We start from the raw sequence: 21009 nt of genomic DNA, 5'->3' as shown, positions 1-21009 counted from the left end.
GTGGACTACTGTAACACACTTTATGTGGGGGTCAGTCAGTTGTTACTCTGACGTCTGCAGCTGGTTCAAAATGTATATTGACGGTGCATATATAGTTGTATCATATATAAGAGACAAATGTTGTTCCTTCAGTATGTTGGCATTACTAAATTTGGCTCATTGCTTACATATATTTATAAAAAGAAAATGTACAAGCTGTGATAACTGTTTCTGATAAAATGAAGAGTAGACTGATATATTAAATATTCCTTTATTGGGTGAGAAAATCACACCATGTCATACCTGCTTTTAGTCATACAGAATAGATATCAGAGCCTTAAACAGGCTGACTTCTGCTAAATGGGTCAAACTGGGCAGAAAGTATACAAACACATAACATCCTTATAGAATATGATGTAACACTATAGATCAACTTACCTCAGAATATATAAAGCATATAAACAATTACAGCAATATGATGCAACAAACACAGCAGTACTACTAATCCAAAATACTCAAAGCTTCATAGAACTGGAACAAACATTTATTTTAGGTCCATTCTGCTGCTGATACATACTTTAGGTTTCTGAACATTAAACTTGTTGGTGCCTTTCATAGTGTGTAACCTGAAGGCCCTGAGTACTTTCTCCCACACTGAAAACACTGGAATGATAACATTATTTGAACATTGCCTAATAAGACTGATTCAGGACAGACAATTAGTTATGTTAAACTTTCCTAGCAGTCCTTCACAAACAGGGAACAGTCTGTCTATTCTCTCCAGCTGTCAGCTGCTGCTGGCTCTTCCTCCTCCTCTTCCTCACACACTGCTGAGTTTGTCCTGGTGGATCATCAGGGGTGCAAAGCCTTACAGATGATGTGCAGCAGTGGGTCCCTCAGTCTGTCTTCACTCTGGACACTTGCAGTTGTCACACATGGAAATCAAATGTGTGATAAGCTGCAGGATTCAAACACAAGTGTAACTTATAAACACATGTTCATACTTTTATTACACAATCAGAGAGAAAGAAACAGAGAGAGAGAGTGCAGGACAGACAGACAGGTGACAGTCTCAGGTGCATACACTGCTACAAACAGGAGGATTTAGTGTTTGTGTTATTACGAGTGCTAAACAAGAAGAGTTCCCAGCTGGTACAGTGGACACATGTGTGACTCCTGTGATTAAAGCATCTTTCTTTCAGCTTAACGAGTGAACCGTCAGCTCGTTCAAACACACGTTAAAGTCTGTTTGGCTCGACACCACCGAACAGAGGCAGCAATATAACATAGCTAACATTAACAGTGCAGTGAATCCTGCTTGTGCCGTGATATTCAGGACTGCAAACCGAGCAGCATCACTGACTTTCAGCTTGTTGTGTTTGTGGATATATGACTGACTTTATTTATCCATAAAATCATCACATTCTCTGTAAGATTAAGGTCGACTATTGAACGGTGTATATTTTGAAGTAAAGGCTTTAAAACCAAGTTAGTACAAACATCGCTAATGTCACATAACTTTCCCGACATTTGGCCAACAGTAATTTTTTTAATGTTCTTCATTATAAAAACATTTGCGCATAAATAAGTGACATAATATTCAGTACTTACTTCTGAAAGTTTACTCTTCGGCCGCTCCGCTTCCGGTGTTTTTTTTTTTGGCAAAATTATCCACACCACTGCTGCGCTATGAAGTCTGGGATATGTTGGGCCATGAAGGCTACACCGACCCATCCTTAAAATTCAGGGAAATTAAGGACGCATTTGAGGGCCGCATTTCGAGCAGCCTTTGAATTGGGACAGCCTTTGTCGTGTCGCTGTGACGTAATCGGCCTTAAAATGCGGCCTCAGTGTTGCCAACTCCTCAGTAAGGAAAATCGCTATTGGTTGTCCTAAAAGTCGCTTGAAGTCGCTAACTGATGTCATCGCCTAATTTGCATAATTGGTCATGCTAATCTAATTGTAACCTATGTTGTTGGAGAGAGAAATAACATCGTGGAAGAGACATAAAGTGAGTAAAAACGTCCTAAATGCATTTAGAGTTTATTTAGAACTACAAATTAAATTTCTTTTAGCAATTATTGTTTTTTTTAATGTCACAATTCCAACCCTGCTCCTTTACCCGGGCTTGGACTGGCAAAAGTGACCCAAAATAGGCACTCTGGTGGAGTTACTTTGTGTGTGTTTATAAGTAGTTTTAAACCTTGTGATCCACAAAACAGCATAAGAGTAAAAGAAGAACTGACTGTGTTACAGCACCCGCTGCTTGTTGAGAGTAAAAGTGATACGCGCTTTCACGTCTTTTTTTAGCGACTTTTTTTTTTTAGAAAAAAAGTCGCTATGGGGTCTGAAAACTAGCGACAAAGTCGCTAAGTTGGCAACACTGTGCGGCCTTTATGGCTGCAGACCCCAAATCCGGTCATTGGTACTTCCTGGCTTGTGTAGTTACTAGGTAACAAACACAGCTCAACACTGCCCCTAGCGTCCTGGAGCACTTCCGTTGTGATTTGTAGTTTGCATGTGTTTTGTAGTTTGCATGTGTTTTGGCGTTTGCACGTGTTTTGGATTTTGCACGTGCTTTGTCTCTAGGGGCCACCATCCATAACTGGCTTATTATTAAGTGTGATTTTTTTTAAAGTCTATGTGCACTCAAAAACTGTTATAACCGGCAGCAGGGGCATCAGATCTGTGCATAGTAGCAACTAGGTGTGGGCTTTGCTTGTCCACCTCAGTGACCGGTGTGGCCACAGTTGCCACACATCCGCACAACATAAAGGCTTGTAACAGCAAGACAGTCCCCACATGCGCGTGCACGGCGCTTCCACGAATAGAAGCGCGCATCTTGGTGTGCGGCAGCTGTTACGGTCTCCGGCAGAGGTATTCCCCAGTTCCATCACGACCAGCAGCCTGCCAGTGTTCGTGGTTCCAGAGTTGACAGTAAAAAAAAAAAAAGAAACGCTTGTATTAGGTTGTTTTTTTAATGCCATATGATGCATAGAAATGTGAAAAAACGCGTAACGCACCTAAATAAATACAAAGATACACGAAATGACCAAACCTCGGGGCGCATTCAGACTCATCGGGTTTGTGAATAAAACCTCCTTCTCGACATGAATTTCTCGTCCTCACCCAACCTCGACTCTGACATGGCTGTCACCCACCGCCCAAATTGATTTGGCCACCCCCCTTCCCCCTCGCTTTCCTCCCTTCCCTCCCTTCCCACCAGTCACATGGAGGTAAGCGGTGACCCATCGTTCCCTCGGTTTTGTGGCAGTCGCTCGCTCTCCGGTGCTCTCGAAAGACGCACGGGGGTAACAAACAAACAAAAAGCGCAAAACTGGCAGTAACTGTCTTTTTTTTTAAGTTCTTTTATTGTATCTGTTGCTAAGGAGAATCAACCCGGAATCCGCTGAAGCCGCCGGGAAACGATACTTGGTTAAAGGGATTATTTTTAGTCCCCCACGGCGGCGATGAGTGGCTGGAAGCCGGCTGCGAGACCGAGCGCTGCTGCGCTGTGGTAAGTGAAGCCCCAGCTCGGTGCTCAGGAAGAATGAAGTCGAGACGAGATAAACTGAAGATCCCCTCTCTGACTTTGGAGTAAGTTCTGCTTTTTTTTCAAACAAACAAACAAAAATGTTTTCGTGCTGTGCTGCAGATGTGAAACCACTAGCTGTCCTGTGTGGCTGCTGGATTTGAAGTTGCAGTAGGTGAGAAATAGGAGCGTTCACGCGCTCGTGTACAACGCGCTCGTGGTGTCAACAGAGTTTTAGATGCGCCGTGGCTTTAATTCAAACCTTCAGCTATGTGCTGCGCAGTGAAGTTAAACAGCCACCTGAGCACGAAAGATGTAAAAATAATCTCTCTCTGGGTGATAGCATTCTCATTGTCTTGGTAACGGCTTCGGTTTATTCTCATATTTTGAAGACGATGCGCTTTGGAGACTTCAGGAGTCAACAGGTGTCTCACCAGCAGCCTTTATGTCTTTAGAAACATCATCAGTGCTCTCAGGAAGACCCAGGCTTAAAATTGGCAGATCCCCCACCCTGCGCGTTAATCTTTAAACTGAGCTGAAGTGGAGAAATCAAGCTGTCCAACCTTGAACTGGATCCGTGTTTGCTCAATTTACGACTGGTTAAATGTGTAAAGCCAAACTAGAGAAAACAATACTAAACTTGTGATGGCGTTGACATATTTTGTCCGTGAAATGACTTCATCCAGGTTCCCAATCCTTTAATCTCACCAAATGTTTAATTTCATATGACTTTCTGTTTTTTTCCTTCTCTATTGTCTCTTTTTTTAAAGCTCAGTCCACAAGTCCTGCATGAATCACATCGTGGCCTTTCCACAGGAACAACACACACTGACAGTGTTTTATTTAGCAGGACAGACGCTGGCTTTTCTTACAATTGCTAACCTGTAATTTTTGTCTCTATCAAAGCCCATGACTGCAGTCTTATGTCCACCCACCCTTCCTTCTGAGTGAATATAGCCTTTTTTTTTGCATTGAGAAAAGGGAGGGGGTTAGGGAGCGGGAGGGGTGGGGGTTCCTGCTGCTGCTGCCCACTGGGATGCTGATCCATAAGGCGTAGGAGCTCCCTTCTCGCATCCTCATCATCCTCTGATCCATGCATCCATCTGCCTCCTCTGTGGACCATCTCGGCTGAGCATGCGTTGGTTTCATTTCATTTTTAGGCACTCCTTAGCTTCTGAGATACAGAGGAGGTTTCACGCTTTGCAAGCAGGGAGGGTCTCAGGGTCTTAATGATGGCACCCGCTGAATCAAACCACTACTGGAAGTGCAAATGTGAAAAGTAACACTTTCCTGGCATTCAGATAGATTTTGTTATGGTGAATTGTGCTCTTCGAGTATTTAGCCAGATTTGTAGTCGTAGTGACACTTTGGATCTTATGAGGTAAAATATGAATAACGTGGAATAATAAGAAGCCATTAGGTCTGAGCACAGTTGTAATTGGATTGTAGTTTTTAAGGACAGCCAATGGATGTTATCTGATGATTTGTAGCTACCGCTGGTCTGAATATCAGAGCCTCCCTGAACATTTAGGAAAATCTGAAATGAGTCAGTCTGAGATTTTCCGCTCTGTTTTCCACTCTGGACAAGATTGGAGATAAAATTGAAATGCAGTATGGAATTGACAGATTATTCACTCAAGCACCACTCGGGGCTTTTCTTTAAAGGGTCTTAAGGAGAAGACGTGCCAAAATGAAATGCAGTGGAACGACTCGCATATGTTGCTTAATTATGAGGAGGCACTACAGAATGATCAGTCTTTGTGCGAGGAGTTGTTTTTCCTACCGTCCGCCCTGCATTACTATGACAACATGTTCATTAGTGCTGTGGTAGCCAGGGCCGTGTTTAGCACTGAGAAGCTTCTGCAGAACTGAGACAATAGCAGCTTTGTGGAACCCCGAAGGCAGAGCTTAAATCTGAGAGAGAATTACTTCACGCATTATGTCAGTGTTAGACAGATGCAGATTTTGGAGCAAGCTCGGCCTGCTTATCTCGACCGTGCATTAAGATGTGAAGTAGTAGCTGAGATTCATTAGAGACAGTGCTGTGCAGGTTTGGGTGTGCAAGAACTACAAGTGCATTGTTGTTTTTGATTTCAGGAAGTCAAACCTCGATTTATCTGATCTTAGGCATCTCCTAACACTGTTAAAGATTGCGCTACATGTTCAATAAATGTGTGTTGGATGCTGAAATTTCCTGTCTGGTGTGTTGACAAGCAGCTGCTGACTTCCTGTTGTGTAAGAGCTCACACGAGATCAGTAGCCGGCTAATCAGATGCATCCAGGGATGCACCCAGCGAGCCTGTAAATAAACAGCGCTATCAGATGGGCATCGGCTTTGGCAGCCCCAGTGGTGATGTCAGCCGGAGAGAGGCGGGCATCGGCCCCTAACCTTGCGCCAAAGCTCCAGCACTGACTGATGATGACAGACACCTGACGGGCCAAGTTGCTGAGCCAGCTCACTAATGCACGTGACCATGTCTTGCTCTTACAGTTTGTCACCCACATGCCAGAGCCCCACCCTCCTGAGCCCATGCAGCCCATGCAGCCCCTGCAGCCCCCTACAAACCCTTCATCCCTGGAGGTAAGAGAGCCAGGTCACACGCAAACTCTTCCTAAGGACTAAACCTATCCATTTTTAAATTAAATTAAAAAACAAAGAAACAAAAAAAAAAACCCTGACAATTTGCTGAACAGGTAATGTTAACGTTACTGTTAACATGGGCCAGCAAGTGTAATTAAATTTCATTTATTTCAGAATAATACAGCTCTTATTATTTGGTTGCTTTTGATCCTTTTATGCACTATTATTTCAGAATAGTGCATAAAAATGCACCAAATCATTCCTGACTGGATCGATATGACATAAAAAAAATCATAATTTGCTCATTTATATACATGACAATAACACAATCTGGGTGTGTTTTTTTTCTGTTGCTTTTCCTATTTGAGAAAAAAAACGAGATCAGAAAAAGTCAGAAATATCAGTTGAGTCGTGTGCTCTTTGTTGTCTTGTTGTTGTTTTTTGGCATGTGAAGGTGCTTCTGTTTCACCAGTGAAGACGTGTCGTTTATTAGTTGTCTCTAAGTCTTAGTGGGTTGCTTGGCAACGGTGCTGGGTGCTGTGGAGGAAGGCAACACTGCAAACAGAGGCGGCTGCATCCAGCATGTTTCTGGATGTGTGAGCACCGCTAGGCTGTCACACCACACACTGAGCAGTAATGAATCTCATTTGCTCTCCTGAAAAATGAGCACAGTTTTTCTAGGGATGCAAAAAAACATGCATTCATTTGCACATGGACATAGTCTGATTCCACAGCATGACCGGCTCCATATTTGCTGGCTTCGTGTTTTTAACACCGTTTTGCATTTGTTTCACCACCCAGGCACATGCTCATTCTCTTGCATCAGATTCTGTATTTGTATGCAAATTTCTTATTTCCCAACATCAACCCTTGGATCAGATACTGTGATTGTGCTGCAGTTTGGCTTGAAGGAAAAAAAATGTGAGAAGACAACATGCCTTTTGCCTGGCGTAGGATTCATTTTCAGTATTACCCATTCTAATCTTTTGGCAGCATAGCCAAATCCTAAACCTAAAATACAGACAAGAACAAATTATGTTAAGATGCCACACCCTAAATAGCCACCTGGTATGAGCTGTATATCCAATAAAACCTGTTTGATGACTCAAAAAAAGTAAATCACTTCAGAGTTTCTTTGTGTCAGGGTAGATGGAAATTTATTTAAAATTTGACTGGAAACCAGTTCAAATTAGATTAAATAACATAAAGTGCCAAAGGTTTGGAAACAGGACCGAAAAATTCCAGCTATCTGGTAGAGTCACGTGAAAGAGAGAGTTTTTCATGTGAAAATTATTCATTAGCTTTAGCAGCAATAACTTGAAGCAATCATGATTTCACCAGTCTCTCACATCATCGTGGAGGAATTTTGGTCTACCTTTCTTTACAGCGTGGCTTCAGCTCACTGAAGTTTGCAGGCGTTTTAGCATAGCTCTCTTAAGGTCTGTGCATAAATAGCCAGCATATAACCAAATCGTTAACGCCTCGATTCTTTTCTTTTTCAGCCATTCTGTTATAGATTTGTTGCTGTGCTTGGCTCGCCCCATTGAATTATCCAATTCTGGCCATAGCTCTCATCCACATGGCCTCACATTTGATTCTAGAATACTTTGGTATACGATGACTGCAATGTGCCCAGGCCCTGTGGCTTCAAAACAAGCCCAGATCATCACTCCTCCTCCACCATGCTTGATAATTGATGTGAGGTGTTTGTGCTGATGTGCTGTGTTTGATTTTTGCCAAACATGATGCCTTTGTAAACCCTAAGCTGTACTGCCATGTTCTTTTGATAGAGAAAAGGCTTTCTCCTGGCAACCATCACAAACAAGTTATACTTGTTTTGTGTTTTGCTAATTGCACTGTTATTGACTTTAACGTCTAACACACTAACTAAGGCCTGTAGAGTTTGAGGTGTAGCTTTTGAGTTTTTTGCAGTTTGCATTGCATAGTCTGACCTTGGGGTGAATTTGCTGGGTAGACTTGCAGATATCTTGAATGTTTTCACTTGTAAATACTTACTGTAACCTCTGTGAGTTTTTCGAAAATGACCCTATAGACATTCTGTTTGCAGTGGTGACCCCTTGTGAGTAAGGGAGCAAGTGAAAGCAGCTTCTTCCGAGCATTTCACTGTCTTACCCTGAGGTGAATTTGCCTGGACGCCCACTCCTGGAAGAATGTGGCACTTTGTCCATACACACCTAAATGCTCCAGACCGGCAAACTGACAAATGTCTGCTTTTATAGAGGTGATGTTTACATTTGCTGATGATCGGTTGTCCTTACCCTTTTAATTCCTATCACAGCACATGAAGGTATGCTTAGACACGACTGCTCAGAATCCTGTAAAAACTCTGTTTTTCACATGACTTTATGTTAAAGCCTTTAATGAAAAATGGCCTGACTGTGTGGGAAATAATGTGCATAGAGACACTAACAGTCATGAATGGTATGTCAGTGGTAACAAAGTCATTTCACTGAAAATATCTATAAAATTCCACTTAAAGCTGCTGTGATGGAAAGTGCAGAAATGACCAAGCCTGAAAATATGCAATATTCTATCTTTGTTATCAGATAGCTTCAGACACAGACATGCCTCTTTTTGTCAAGGTAAGGTGCTTGGTTACAGTTAGCTTAAAATAAAAGAAAGATTTCAGTTAGTTTTTGGGTCATAGAGATGACGAGATTACGTTTTAAAGAGTAACGTTATTATTATGTGCAGAGGTGTAAGAAGGTTTTATTTTTAAGCCTGGTTGGTCTGAGACTCTAACTTGACACTTCTAATCTTATACATAATGAAGTTTTAAGGTCAGGTAAAAAATAACTAACTACAAAAACAGTCAGGAAATAACTGTTGTACATGCAAACTTCTAATGATGACTTTAAATAGATGTGCTGCAGTATAACTAGAGAAACAAAAAGTTGCAGATCTATCTATCTATCTATCTGTGTGTGTGTGTGTGTGTGTGTGTGTGTGTGTGTGTGTGTGTGTGTGTACGTGCGCGTACTAAGCCAAGAGTAAGTGCACAAGTACTGGATGTAGTTTGTGCAGTGGAATGTACCACTATTCAATAAGTTTATCTGGAACTTCCCTCTACCAGGCTCCTAATGGTATACCCCAGCAACATCTTATGCTGCTTTCACGTTTTGTAGGAAATTATCCCCAAGGTATGAATGCAAGCAGCATCTGTAAGTTTACTCGTATTACATCATAAAAGGATAGTTTGCAGGTTTGCAGCACAACTAATCATAAAACATATAAAGGCTGCTCTCTCTCTATATTACACGTTTTAATTATTCTTGGTCTATTTGGACAAGATTTTCTATGGAAACTTAAAAACGTAACAATGATCTTGCACTGTTGTTATTGTTTACATGGCAGTACACCAGGTTATTAAAGAAATACAGAAAAAATAAACTCTTTAAACAGGAGAACAAAAAAAAATTTGATTCATTTTCCAGTTCATTGCTAATTATTATGATTAAATGATTTTAAAAGGGGGGTTGTTGATATCTGCATATTGTCCTGTCTCGTTTACACACAGGTTTACGCGACTATTTTTTCAATATTATGTTAATTTCGCATTATATGATTATAACCCTTCCACACAGAGAGGTATAATCATACATACTAAAAGAATTCAAGCTACGTTTTGACCTATCTGAAGCCTATATGAAAAGAGTGGCTGTCTCAGGCTAATGTAGGTTATAAATAGTCAAGATAGAAAGTAGAGAAAAACAGCTTTTAGCAGGTTTCTAGCACGTTTGCGTGGTAGGAGTCAGCGTGGTTTGGATTTGTACTCCCAGTCTTCAGTGGTGTCAGTTTTTTTTCTTTGCTCTGCTTTTGTAATCTGAGCTGCAGCACCGTCTGTTAGAGTCTTTAGCTGCAGTTATGGCAAACCAACACTTCTCCCCCACCTCATTTCAAAATCCCAGGGTCATTAATCATACAGAAAACAGCATGACTGAAAGCTTTATTTTATTAATCTGCTACAGGAATGTTGTATTTATTTGGTATCTTTACATGACTCACACTTTCAGTCTTACAAATAATATTACTTTTGCATTTTTAGCAAAGACAGATAGACAGAAACCGCCTTACAGGCCAGCAAGTCTCATTTGTAGTCAGCACTGGGACCAACAAATTGGGGCTGGGTTTCTGACTATAACTGAAATTAATACCTTTGTTTCCACTCTGGGAAATTACTTAGCCAGATCCAGTGCACACTAAAATATTGCCATCAATGTTATCTTTTATGTTATCTTTTTGTGCATGTCCTGGCTAAAGTGAAGTGTTATTATTGGTACGGAATCAGAATAATTAGGACATTAACAGATCCCAAGTTTAGGCAAAGCTGCAATACACGTGAAAGCACTGAAACTGAAAGACAGCTCTGTTGACGATGATGACAATATACCTGCCCCACAACGGCCTAACTACAGTACACACAAATACAAATATATATACCCACAGCGCACATAAATGAAGTATTATTCATCAGGAGGTACAGTATGGTTGCATATTTGAATGTGGGGCTCATTGAGGATTATCTATTAAACTAAAATCAAACACTACACCACGTGCTCTCACAGTTTTTGATACCCAGTCACATTTATTGGGCAGAAATAGCAATCAGTTGTGCAAATACCAAAACAACTATTTGTGTAGCTGGATTTAAGTGCTTAAAGTTGAACCTTTTAGAACATGATTAACGCCACCTTGTGCTGATAGATTTACATTTATTTATGTTAGCTAATTATTAACAGAACCAATAACTCAGGGGGAAATAAAGACACTAAAACTAAAAATCAGTGTGTTGTGTGGTCTTTGGCTCCAACAATGAGTTTCATGTTAAGTAATCAAGGCTATACTGTCCACTTTAACTGTATCTTTAGCAGCAATTGGCTCTTCCTTGTTTGGCTAGCTGCACTGAAACTAGAAGATCCAGCTGTTAGCCATAATGTTCAGGTTTTAAAGCACTTTATGGATGAGAACAGAGTGGAGATATGGAAAAGAGCTGTTAAATCTAGTGCTGCACACAAAAATTAATATGAATACAATATACATACATTTTTAAACCATTGCATATGGGAATATAACTGGACTCAAAACTGTTTGTCAGGCTTTTAGGGGATTGCCACTGTCCATTTTAAACTGTTTTGTAAGAATTAGCTAACATAAGCGACAAAAACACAGGTCAGTTAAAAAGCCCTAAAACTTGAGCAGACTTTTGCGGCAGTGCGTAGCGAACGTAACGAGCGGCGCTTGAACGCAGCACTTGTCTCCAGCTTCCTCACGCGCAGAGACACGCAGCGAGCGGACACGGTGTGGACAAAGTACCGCGGGCTGAGAGGCTGTTTTCAGCGGTATCGCTTAACCGACAAGCCGCGAAGGACGTGATGTCCCGGGTGTAGCGCTTTCCGTCAGACCGGAGGATGTAACGGCTGCTCCGGAGATGTTGGGACTGCACGAGGCGGTTTGACTCCGGCTTGAATACAAACGGAACCGCCGAAAAGAAGAAGACGAAGAAGAAGCAGAGACGATGGTGGGGAGAGAAGCAGTATTAGCAGCAGCAGCTGGAGGGAGAGCGGATTTCACATCAAGTCGAGCTTGTGTTTTTTGAAACCAGCATAAACTTTAAACGAGGGGTTATGCAAGAAAATCCTCCAGCATGTCGGATCCGATTCACTGGTCTGCGGTGCCGAGCCAGAGCAAGTCCCCTTTTGTTTCGGTGTCGCTACTGAAGCGCTCGAAGAGGTACTTATCAGAAGTTGACATACCGGAGGTTGAAACTAGCCCACATAGCTATTTAGTCTTTAAAAGCTACCACATAGGATTACATTAGTCTATCCTAACTCACTCAAACGTCTCCGTTTACGTTTAACAACACGAGCTAGCTGCTGCTTCAGAGCAGCAACCCGATCGCTTGAACGTTAATCCAGTGTTTGCTCTCTGTTACTCTTGTTTTTGTGGTTATGAAGAAAACATCGTATCTGAAGCTGTTTGCAGATAATATTTGCTATAAAGCCAATATTCTCAGAGGCAGGAGCTTAAAATAATAGGCGCGGTGTGCAGTTTCCTTTGTTGAAATTGGATGTAGCATGACAGCAGGTCTGCATGTGTTTGTCAGTGGATGCACTTTGCAGCTGGCACATAAAGCTGTGTGGATAGACTAAATAATAAAATTATATGTGCGGATCCCTGTTTAGATTGGTGTGCTGCACGTTGGATTTGGGATTAGGGTTATAATGACTGCCTGGAAGTCATATTTAGGTGTAATGTATTGTGTTTACTGTTGGCTGACTGGAGATAAGGTCTGCACCTGTTAACTTCCTTGTGCAGGATGTCACACAGGATCACTAGTGATTAGTGTCATCCAGTGATTGATATGCTCTCCAGAACGTGCTGGGCGCAGTCTGAAAAAGCTCCTCTGGCTATCAAATACTTTAAATGTGCAGCTGGACATCTTAGATATTGAGATTTTTTTTTATCAGTGCAGCCAGAAGTTATTTAATCAGGTGACTTTTCTCAATTCATCTTGTGGGCTCTAAAACATCAGAAGGTATTTGCTTCATTTTATCTGCATCATAAATTTGGAACGGAGTGCTTGGACCAGCAACTTTGAAATGTCGAATTTCCTCCTTTTAGGGGATTATTTAGCATTCCCTCCTTTTTCCTTCTCAAACACACACACAGTGGTGGACATCTGTTGACCAAGCTGGGCCCGTGGCTGCGGTCAGCGTGCACACACCCCCCTTCAGGCTTGAGTCCGGTGACAGAAGGGCATCCTTTTTGGATTGTGGCTCTCATGAGTTTTCTCTCTTGACCTGTCATGCTGGTGTGTCATGCATTTGCCTGCAGATTACAGTTGTAGTTACGTAAACGCGTCTCAAGGCAGAGGTGCTCTGAAGGCGGAAATTATCTCACTGGTTGAGTTAAATTCCAGTGGGCAGAGAAAAGAAACAAAACACATAAAAAACGCAAGCTGTGGTTCTTAACGCTCATCTGTACTGGGCTATGAATGCTGTATTTTTGGTAAGTGTTAAAAAAGGAAAGAGGAAAAAAAATAATAAAGTAAAGAAAGAATTAGCTCATCAATAGTATTAGGTTAACACGAGCTATTGAGCTTGAAAGGATGTGCAGCAGGTTAGGGTGATTAAAGGACCGGAATGGAAATGTAATAACGAGTGAATGGAGTGTGCAGAGAAGTTAGGAGTACTTAGAGGGCCTAATGAATGAAGGAACTGAGAGATTGAGGACAGATCGAGGAAAGCAAGTGAATAAGGAAGTGAAGAAGATTAGTGAGGAGAAGTGAGGGCAGCAGTGAAGGAAGATTAAGAGTGAAAAGGTGGTTATGTAAGCATGTCCAGCTGGCATACCTGTAGAGGTATGCAGATTTCCAGGAGAGAGGGCAGTGGCATTTTTAACCAGGCTGGTAATTACAATCTTGGAGAGCAAGAGGATGCCTGGGTAACTGAGAAGAAGTGTACTGATACCAATTTTCTAGAATGATGTGCAGGACTGTAGTAACACTATCAGCCATACTATCAAGATATGGTGAAAGAGTCATTAAAGGTAGATAAGAAGAGAAGCAGCACTATGGCTTCATGCTGAAAAAGAGCACGTTTGCTCCGAGGGTGCTGATGGAGAAGTGTAGAGGTCACAAAGATGCTCTGTAATGCATCCATTGGAGTATGAATTTGAATTTGAGGACTGTTTGAAGATTGTGGCACTGACAGGAAGACAAGCAGAGCTAAAGATGGAGAAGATTGGTATCAGAGGGACAGTTCAGGTTGACAGACAGAGAGGCAAGGTTGAGACGGTTTTGGACATCTGCAGAGGAGGGCTAGTGGAATTATTTGACTAAGGATGTTGGAGACGGAGCTGCCAGGAAGAAGGAAAAAAGGAAGACCTCAGAGGAGGCTCATGGATGTAGGGATGGAGGACATGCAGAGGGTTGGTGCGACAGAAGAGGATGCTGAGGGTAGGGTGAGAGGGAGGCAGATGATCCGTTGTGGTGACCTCTGAAGGGAGCAGCTGAAAGAAAAAAATTATAATAGGTCATTCAGCTGAAGAACTGTGGAGCTAATTTCATTGCAAGGCGTCAATCGTCCATCTACAATTTTCAAGACTTGCTAGTTCTCCTACAGCATTGGTCACAATTGATCATCAAACGGGTCTTCTATCAAACTGTGGTATAGATCAAGGTCACATTTGTTATTTTCTGTGCATTAACCTGTGAATTGTGGTGATACATTGGTATTCTGTTTATTATTTACTTGTCTGACAGCATTGCTACTAGTATTAGCATTTAAATATTGGAAACTTATTGTTTAAAAAGGGATTTACTTTCTTTAGTTTCTTTCTCTCATATAATCTCGAGAAATACTAATAAAACGAACAGATGCAACATATGACGAAACAGAATGCTAAACACCCTTCTAATCTTGCACAAAAGACAGTACAGTAGATCATTTTCAGACCCATTTGGTCAAGAATCGCCAAACACAGTGTTGTTTATTGGTTGTGTTTAAACCAGTAAAAAATTAAGCCTCAGGCTGAAGGTATATGGGTCCAGAAAATTAATGATCTTCAGACGACCTAAAGTGCAGGTCTTTCTGTGTGGAGTTTGCATGTTGGTCCCATGTCGACATGGTTTTACTCGGGCTTCCCACCACAGTCACAAGCCACGCATGTTAGGTCAGCTGATGATCCTAAATTAGGCGTGGGTGTGATGGTGAGCGTGAATGTCGCAGTGAGTTAGCCCTGTGATAGGCTGGCACCCTGCAGTAGATTTGCAGCAATGTCTGAAAAAGGTCTTTTTTTGCTAATTAACGATGGAAATTCCTGCCTTTAAAACAAACAGGCGATTGCAAGAAACAGTAAAAAAAATACTGAAATGAAATTAATAATGTAAGGACATCCTAAAGATGGTAAACACCGACAACAAATTTTGACGTGTTTTTCAGGAATATCGCTATGTTTGTTTTGTTTAATAATACGTAGTTATATGAGGATTGCACACTCTACATCCAAGTCCTATCTCCACAGCACCATTTACCCCCATTTCTCCTTCCAGTGTGCACACAAAACAGACATGTTTTGGTGTTACTCTGTGTTTTTTCAACCGTCACAGCTCGGAGGATAACGGTCTGCTACGATAGAGGTCAAGTGTCTGCTTAATCTCCTCAGAGTTACACTGTCATGAGCCTTTTGTGTCGACAAGCTGCTGCTCAACACACATACTTAAAGCCAATCCGAAACACTGGAAGACTCAGATGACTCAGACCTGTAATTATAGGTGGAAGAAGTCAGGGCAGCAGCGATTACGCTCACTTTGAAGGAAACCAACAGGTTATTATTTTCTGGCATTGCCATATCGTTCTTCCCGTCAGTTAAAAGAGCTGCTGGTATTATCAGTGTGTTTCATACAGTGCTCTGTGTTAAGGTGTGGAGCTGCTGTCATTATTTTAAAAGTGAGAATGTTGCAGGTTTTAAAGGGACCTTGTTGAGGACATAATGAGAAGAAATAAAGCTTTGTTATTCACTGATCATGAACGTAACACTGCAACTAATTTGTCAGCATGCTGCTACACCTGCAGGGCACAGATTACCCTACTGAGGCCAATGTTAGGTTATTTTCATCTGCAGAATACAGCAGTCACTTAGTATTCAAACTACTACAGAAACACTTGTATATAAATTGTGATGGCAGATGCAGATAAGTGATATGTTTTGACTGTGACAGGCTGTTGAGGTTTCTGTTTTTGCTGTTTGTGCTCCAGCTGTCGCAGCAGCAACAGGAAGAGCCTCGGTGTCGGGACGCCGTCGCCTACGCTTTCCCGGCCGCTCTCTCCACTTTCACTCCAAACTGGTAAGACCTGTTTCAGTGTTTTCCAAAATCTCGGCACTGCACCGGCCAGTCAAACCGATGAAAGAATGAACTGTTGCTATAGAAGCGTTTGCTTTGCTTGTTTCCATCTCACCTTACCAGCGTTGAGAAGAAGGATGTTCAGAGTTGTACGACCCCAATCCCAAAAAAGTGCTGCGTAAAATGTATATAAATTCATAATGCAATGATCTGCATTTCTCAAAAACACAGTAGAACATAGAAAATATCAGATTTGTAGAGTGAGACATTTTACTGTTTCATGGCAAAAAATCAGAGCTTATTTTGAATTTGATGGCAGTGACGTATTTTAAAAGAGCTGGGACAGCAGCAACACAAGGCTGGAAAAGTAAGTGGTACTAATATGAAGCAGCTGGAGGAACATTTTGTAACTAATTAGGGTAATTGGCAAGTAACACGATTGGGTATAAAAAGAGCATCTTAAAGTTTCCCTGAAACAAAGATGGGCAGAGGTTCATCATTTGGCAAAAAACGCATCTAGAAATTGTGAAAGAATTTCTTAATAATGTTCCTCAACCTAAAATTACATAGACTTTCAAATATATCATCATCTACAGTACATAATATCGTCAAAAGAGTCAAAGAATCTGGAGAAATTTCTGTGTGTAAGGCAAAGGTAAAAAATCAATATTAGATTCCTGCGATTTTTCTGGCCCTGAGCCAGCACTGCTTTAAAAACAGGCATGATTCTGTCATGGAAATCACTACATGGGCAAAGCCATATGTGAACACGATTGAGAAACAACACTGTCTCCTTTGGGACAAAGCTCATTTAAAGTGGTTTGGGCCAAAGTGGAAAGCTGTTTTGTGATCAGATAAATCATAATTTGAAATTATTTTAGAAATCCATGGAACTTGCACATCTGGAAAGGCACCATCAGTCTTAAAAAGTATTAACAAGTTTTAAATCAACATTTGCTTTCATCCAGAGTACATCTTTCTCCTACAACCACTTGCTTTTCATAGTACAAGAGCTGGGTGCTGAACTGACCGGCCTGCAGTCCAGACCTTTCATCACTGCAAAATATTTTGTGCATCATGAGATGAAAAATACACTGAACAAGAGTCAAGACTGTTGAGCAAACATAATCCTGTATCAGACAAGAACTGGACAACATTGCTCTCCCAAAAGTCCAACAGCTGGCGTTCTCAGTTCCCAGACGGTTTCACACTGTTGTTAAAAGAAGAGCAGATGCTACTGTTACGTTCTTAGTCTAGGCGTGTATTGAACGCAACAAGAAATTGGCCCCACTCACGCACCACCCAAGAAAGAACACAAACAGTAGTATCTTTTAAAGTGCTAAGCAACCATTTATTTGCTTCAGCAGTGAGCAGTGCCAAAAATAACAAACACAACTCCCTAAAGGTCCCTAAGCTTTCCTACACAAATGAAAAGCAACCAAAAGTGGTAAATATGGCCCCCTCCAAACTTTTGGTGATGTGTTGCTGCTCAAATTTAAAATGACCTCGTGTTTTTCTTCGATATGTTCCATATCGGCGTGTTTTCTAAGTTCTGTCGTGAAAGACTGCCAACCACTTATTTGTTTGTATTTCAGACTAGTCGACTAGTCTACAAGTCTGAAAAATACTGACTACAACCGTTAATTTTCTACATCAAGCTCTGCAGAACAGCATTTGTTCACCCAGCTGGCATCTGTATTGCTTCCCACCTTAATTATTTTCAGCCTAACATCACAGATAGACAGATGGGGGCTGCTGTTTGCCAGGGTTGAATTCTCGTCTTGTCTTCTAAAAAAAGAAAAAAAGAAGAATCACTGTTGAGTCTACAAATAACAGAGAACTTAGTGAAGAACTAGTTTTAAGTTGTATCTTTAACACTTTGTTACGAGCTGCCTTGTAAGAAACACAATATGTTCTAATTTCTTTAGATGAATTTATGAAAAATACCAAAGATAACTCAGTTTGAAGGCCATAAAATAGCAATTTTCATGAAATTGTAACATAGTTAAGGGACAGGAGATACTGAGATGCTTGATGTTGCCCTCCTGCTTTCGAAATCAGCGGCAGATGCTCTAAAGCCCCTGAATGCAATGAAGCAGCAGGAAAAAATAACGTTCGTATCCTCATAACAGCAGTATGTAGCTGTGCTTCCTTTTGAACTCAATCACGCTAAGGATGAGCTAATAATGGAGTGCAGTCGCACTCTAATTGGGCACTCAACACTCGCATGTAAACACACTATGGTCTCTAGTGTACCCAAATCTGCAGACTCAAACAAAGCCAAGCAGGATGAGGCTTCTCCATGAATCGAGAGCCTTAGTAGACTGGAAGCAACATTTGAAAAAGTAATATCAAAATGATATGTTGGACCATTCGTGCTAGTTTTGCACTGATGATAGGTTACTGCATAGACATGATGTTATCTGTTTTCCGTTCCATTTTCTCGTATGTTATTACAGTGCTAACTTTTATTTATTTATGTTTTTATGTCTTTCAGCCGCCAGCAGTCCTTTAGACAGTCCACGAAATGTGTCGACCAGTGCCTTCCTCAACTTTCCATTTGCCCGAAGGTATGTCGGCAATGCTTCTTAAAAATTGTTCCCCTGGAGTTTAGTGTTTGCCTTATTGCTGTTTTTAATCATGCTTGTATTCTGTTGGATGATGGACATTAATCAGCATCACTGCTGTTAAGAGAAAGCCACATGTTGAATCTGGCAGAAATACTGCAATGAAACTTAAAAGTAAAAAGCTTATGTGTCATTCGATTAAAAGTTTGAACCATAAAATCCATCATATTACACTTGTATACAAAGTAAAATCAGCACAACAACAAGTGAGTATTTTAAAGATATAATTAAAATCGCTTTATGATGTATTTTTGAAGTTCCTGGAACTGGCAACTCTTACAGTGAAGGTTGTTGGGATTGTGCTGGTAGAGGATGATGTCAAGGGTCAACAGTGGTCGAAGTTAATGGTGCTAGCACATCAGTCAAGTCAACTTTAGTCTGGTTTTCCCCTTTTAAGAAGAAGAAACCACCTGTCAAAGTTTTCTTCTTGTTAAAAGAAAGCTTTTCTTTCCCACTACACGTAGGGGGTCGTGTAGTTGTTGGGGTTTCTTACTAATATTTGAGGGTCTTTACATTGTCTCCCCTGACGATATGTCCTCTGAGGCAGCTCTTGATTTGAATTGGTACTATATAAATAAAACTGAATTGAGTTAGGTAGTCGTTTTTTGATCTCTGAATCACCTGGGCCATTGTTTAGCCTTACGTCTTTGTGATTTATTACTGTGAATCCAAATCAGAAAAGTACACACTTAAAAAAAAATGACTAAAAAAAAAAAAGCTAACACAGGATCACGGTCTTCATAAAAGCAGCGAGAGGAAAACAGCAGAAAGGTGACTGAGGCTGACTCAGCCGGGAGCGCTCCCCACCATCCTTAACGCTGCAGACTCCTCGGCAGGATGAGTGAAGTCAGATGGAGGGTACCCCCCCTTACTCACGCATCATTCAGCCCGGTTCCCATGGCAACATGCTTGTCTCGCTCCAGGCGTGCGTAGCCGACAAGTGAGGCAGTACCTTAAAGACACCCGAGAACAGTCATTAAAAACTTATAAGCAGGTTCAGGTGCTGTGGACTGCTCTGAGAACACATCATAGCTTACCAACAAAATAACAGGCACTAGGTAAATATTTATTCATTAAATATTTAGATTTCCTCCTGTTGTATAAAAAGCCAGTCAAATTAAAGGTCAGTTAATGTCTTTTTTTTTTTTTTAAATTTCATATACACAGGAATGGCCCTCGACTTATCTTGATAAGCTGAACTTAGACTTGACTCTAAATTCATGCCGATAATAAATTGTTGTGCGATCCTTTTCTTATTATCTCATCCTGTGTCATATATCTATTCCTAACCGTCACTGTGCTGCAATAAAATAGACTCACAGCCATGAAGAGAACTCTGTTTGTTACTGCGTGAAGCTCTGGTTGTCCTGTTGTCACCATTTAATGAGACCCTTTAGTGGAAGAAGAGATTCATGAGTATAATCCGTCTGCTGTTGTTGTTTTTGTGGCAGTCAAAGCTTTTTATTAATTTACTAAATCTGTCCCGATCTATTTAACACTATTTGTCAGGGTTGTATGCTTTTTTTTCTTAAGGGGGGAAAAAGGCAACGAGTTTCTGCTACGTTATACGACAGACGCCTTTGCAGTATTTTTGTGTGATTTGATGAACTAAAGCGTGTTGATGCTGGTGATTTTCCTTTGGCTCAGACTAAAACTCTCTGCCTAAGCAGGAAAAGCCCTGCTCTTGAAGTTTGCCACTCAGCCTATGCAGCTGCACTTGATTCTCCATACAATCTGTGTGAAAGTTTAGTGCAGTCCTTGCATCATTTCTCTGCGTGCAAATGCCAAATAACATAAACATACTCCCACCGCCACCCTTTTTTTGCAGCTGTACAGTCCAATCTACAGGTTCGTTTTTTCCAGCTTTGAAGTGAAGGGCTCTTCCTGTTATGTAACACACATCCTCAAATTAATTTAGTTTGCTCTCCACTCTTTGTATCTGGACAAATGAAAAGTGGCAAGGAAGGCAACATTGTCAGTACTAATCCCTCAGCCGAATGCCAGAGGTCACAGGTTCATTTGTGCAAGACTCTTAAAACTCACTGAAACTCACTTCTCTGCTTTTCTCTTTCTTGTTTTTTTTTTTTCTTGTCCTTCTTTCCGTTGCTGTCGTGATCGCAGCCACTTGGCTCGCGCGGACAGGTAGCTTCTTTTCCAATTCTTGCACCCTGTCTTTATGTCTAAACTTTTCTGTTGTGTGTTTTACACAAAAAATATTCGTCCTTCATAAATTCTTATTGCTTGATTATTGAAATCAAGTGATGAGAGAAAGTGAGGGAGGGAGGGAGAAATGGGCATTTATATTTTTAGATATATATATGTGGGGGGAAAAAGACATACATTTCATGCTCATGTAGTCACAGGACACCTCCGTTGTCTGTTATGTAACAGGTTTCACATATGAAATGCTATGAAATGCTAACTA

General features: G+C 41.1%; 1 protein-coding gene across 5 annotated transcripts in view; it reads left to right on the top strand.

Annotated features, from left to right (window-relative positions):
* The first annotated feature begins 2575 nt into the window (after positions 1–2575).
* The window catches only part of mast3b (microtubule associated serine/threonine kinase 3b), a 36845-nt gene continuing 18411 nt past the window's right edge, over positions 2576–21009 (top strand). The window contains exons 1-5 of one of the 5 annotated variants that reach the window (XM_040033126.1): positions 2576–3576; positions 6003–6092; positions 15872–15960; positions 18455–18527; positions 20706–20726. In XM_040033126.1, the coding sequence (XP_039889060.1) occupies positions 3530–3576; positions 6003–6092; positions 15872–15960; positions 18455–18527; positions 20706–20726 (320 nt within the window). In that variant the 5' untranslated portion in view covers positions 2576–3529. Of the gene's footprint in view, positions 3577–6002; positions 6093–9550; positions 11844–15871; positions 15961–18454; positions 18528–20705; positions 20727–21009 lie in introns of those variants that run through there. The other 4 variants (XM_040033134.1, XM_040033143.1, XM_040033152.1 and 1 more) reach the window with 4 other exon arrangements.

This window comes from Simochromis diagramma, unplaced genomic scaffold, assembly GCF_900408965.1.
Source record: "Simochromis diagramma unplaced genomic scaffold, fSimDia1.1 OVJJ01000334.1, whole genome shotgun sequence".
Lineage (NCBI taxonomy): Eukaryota > Metazoa > Chordata > Actinopteri > Cichliformes > Cichlidae > Simochromis > Simochromis diagramma.
Note: the sequence above shows the minus strand (reverse complement) of the source record. Positions and strands in the feature narration are given on the sequence as shown.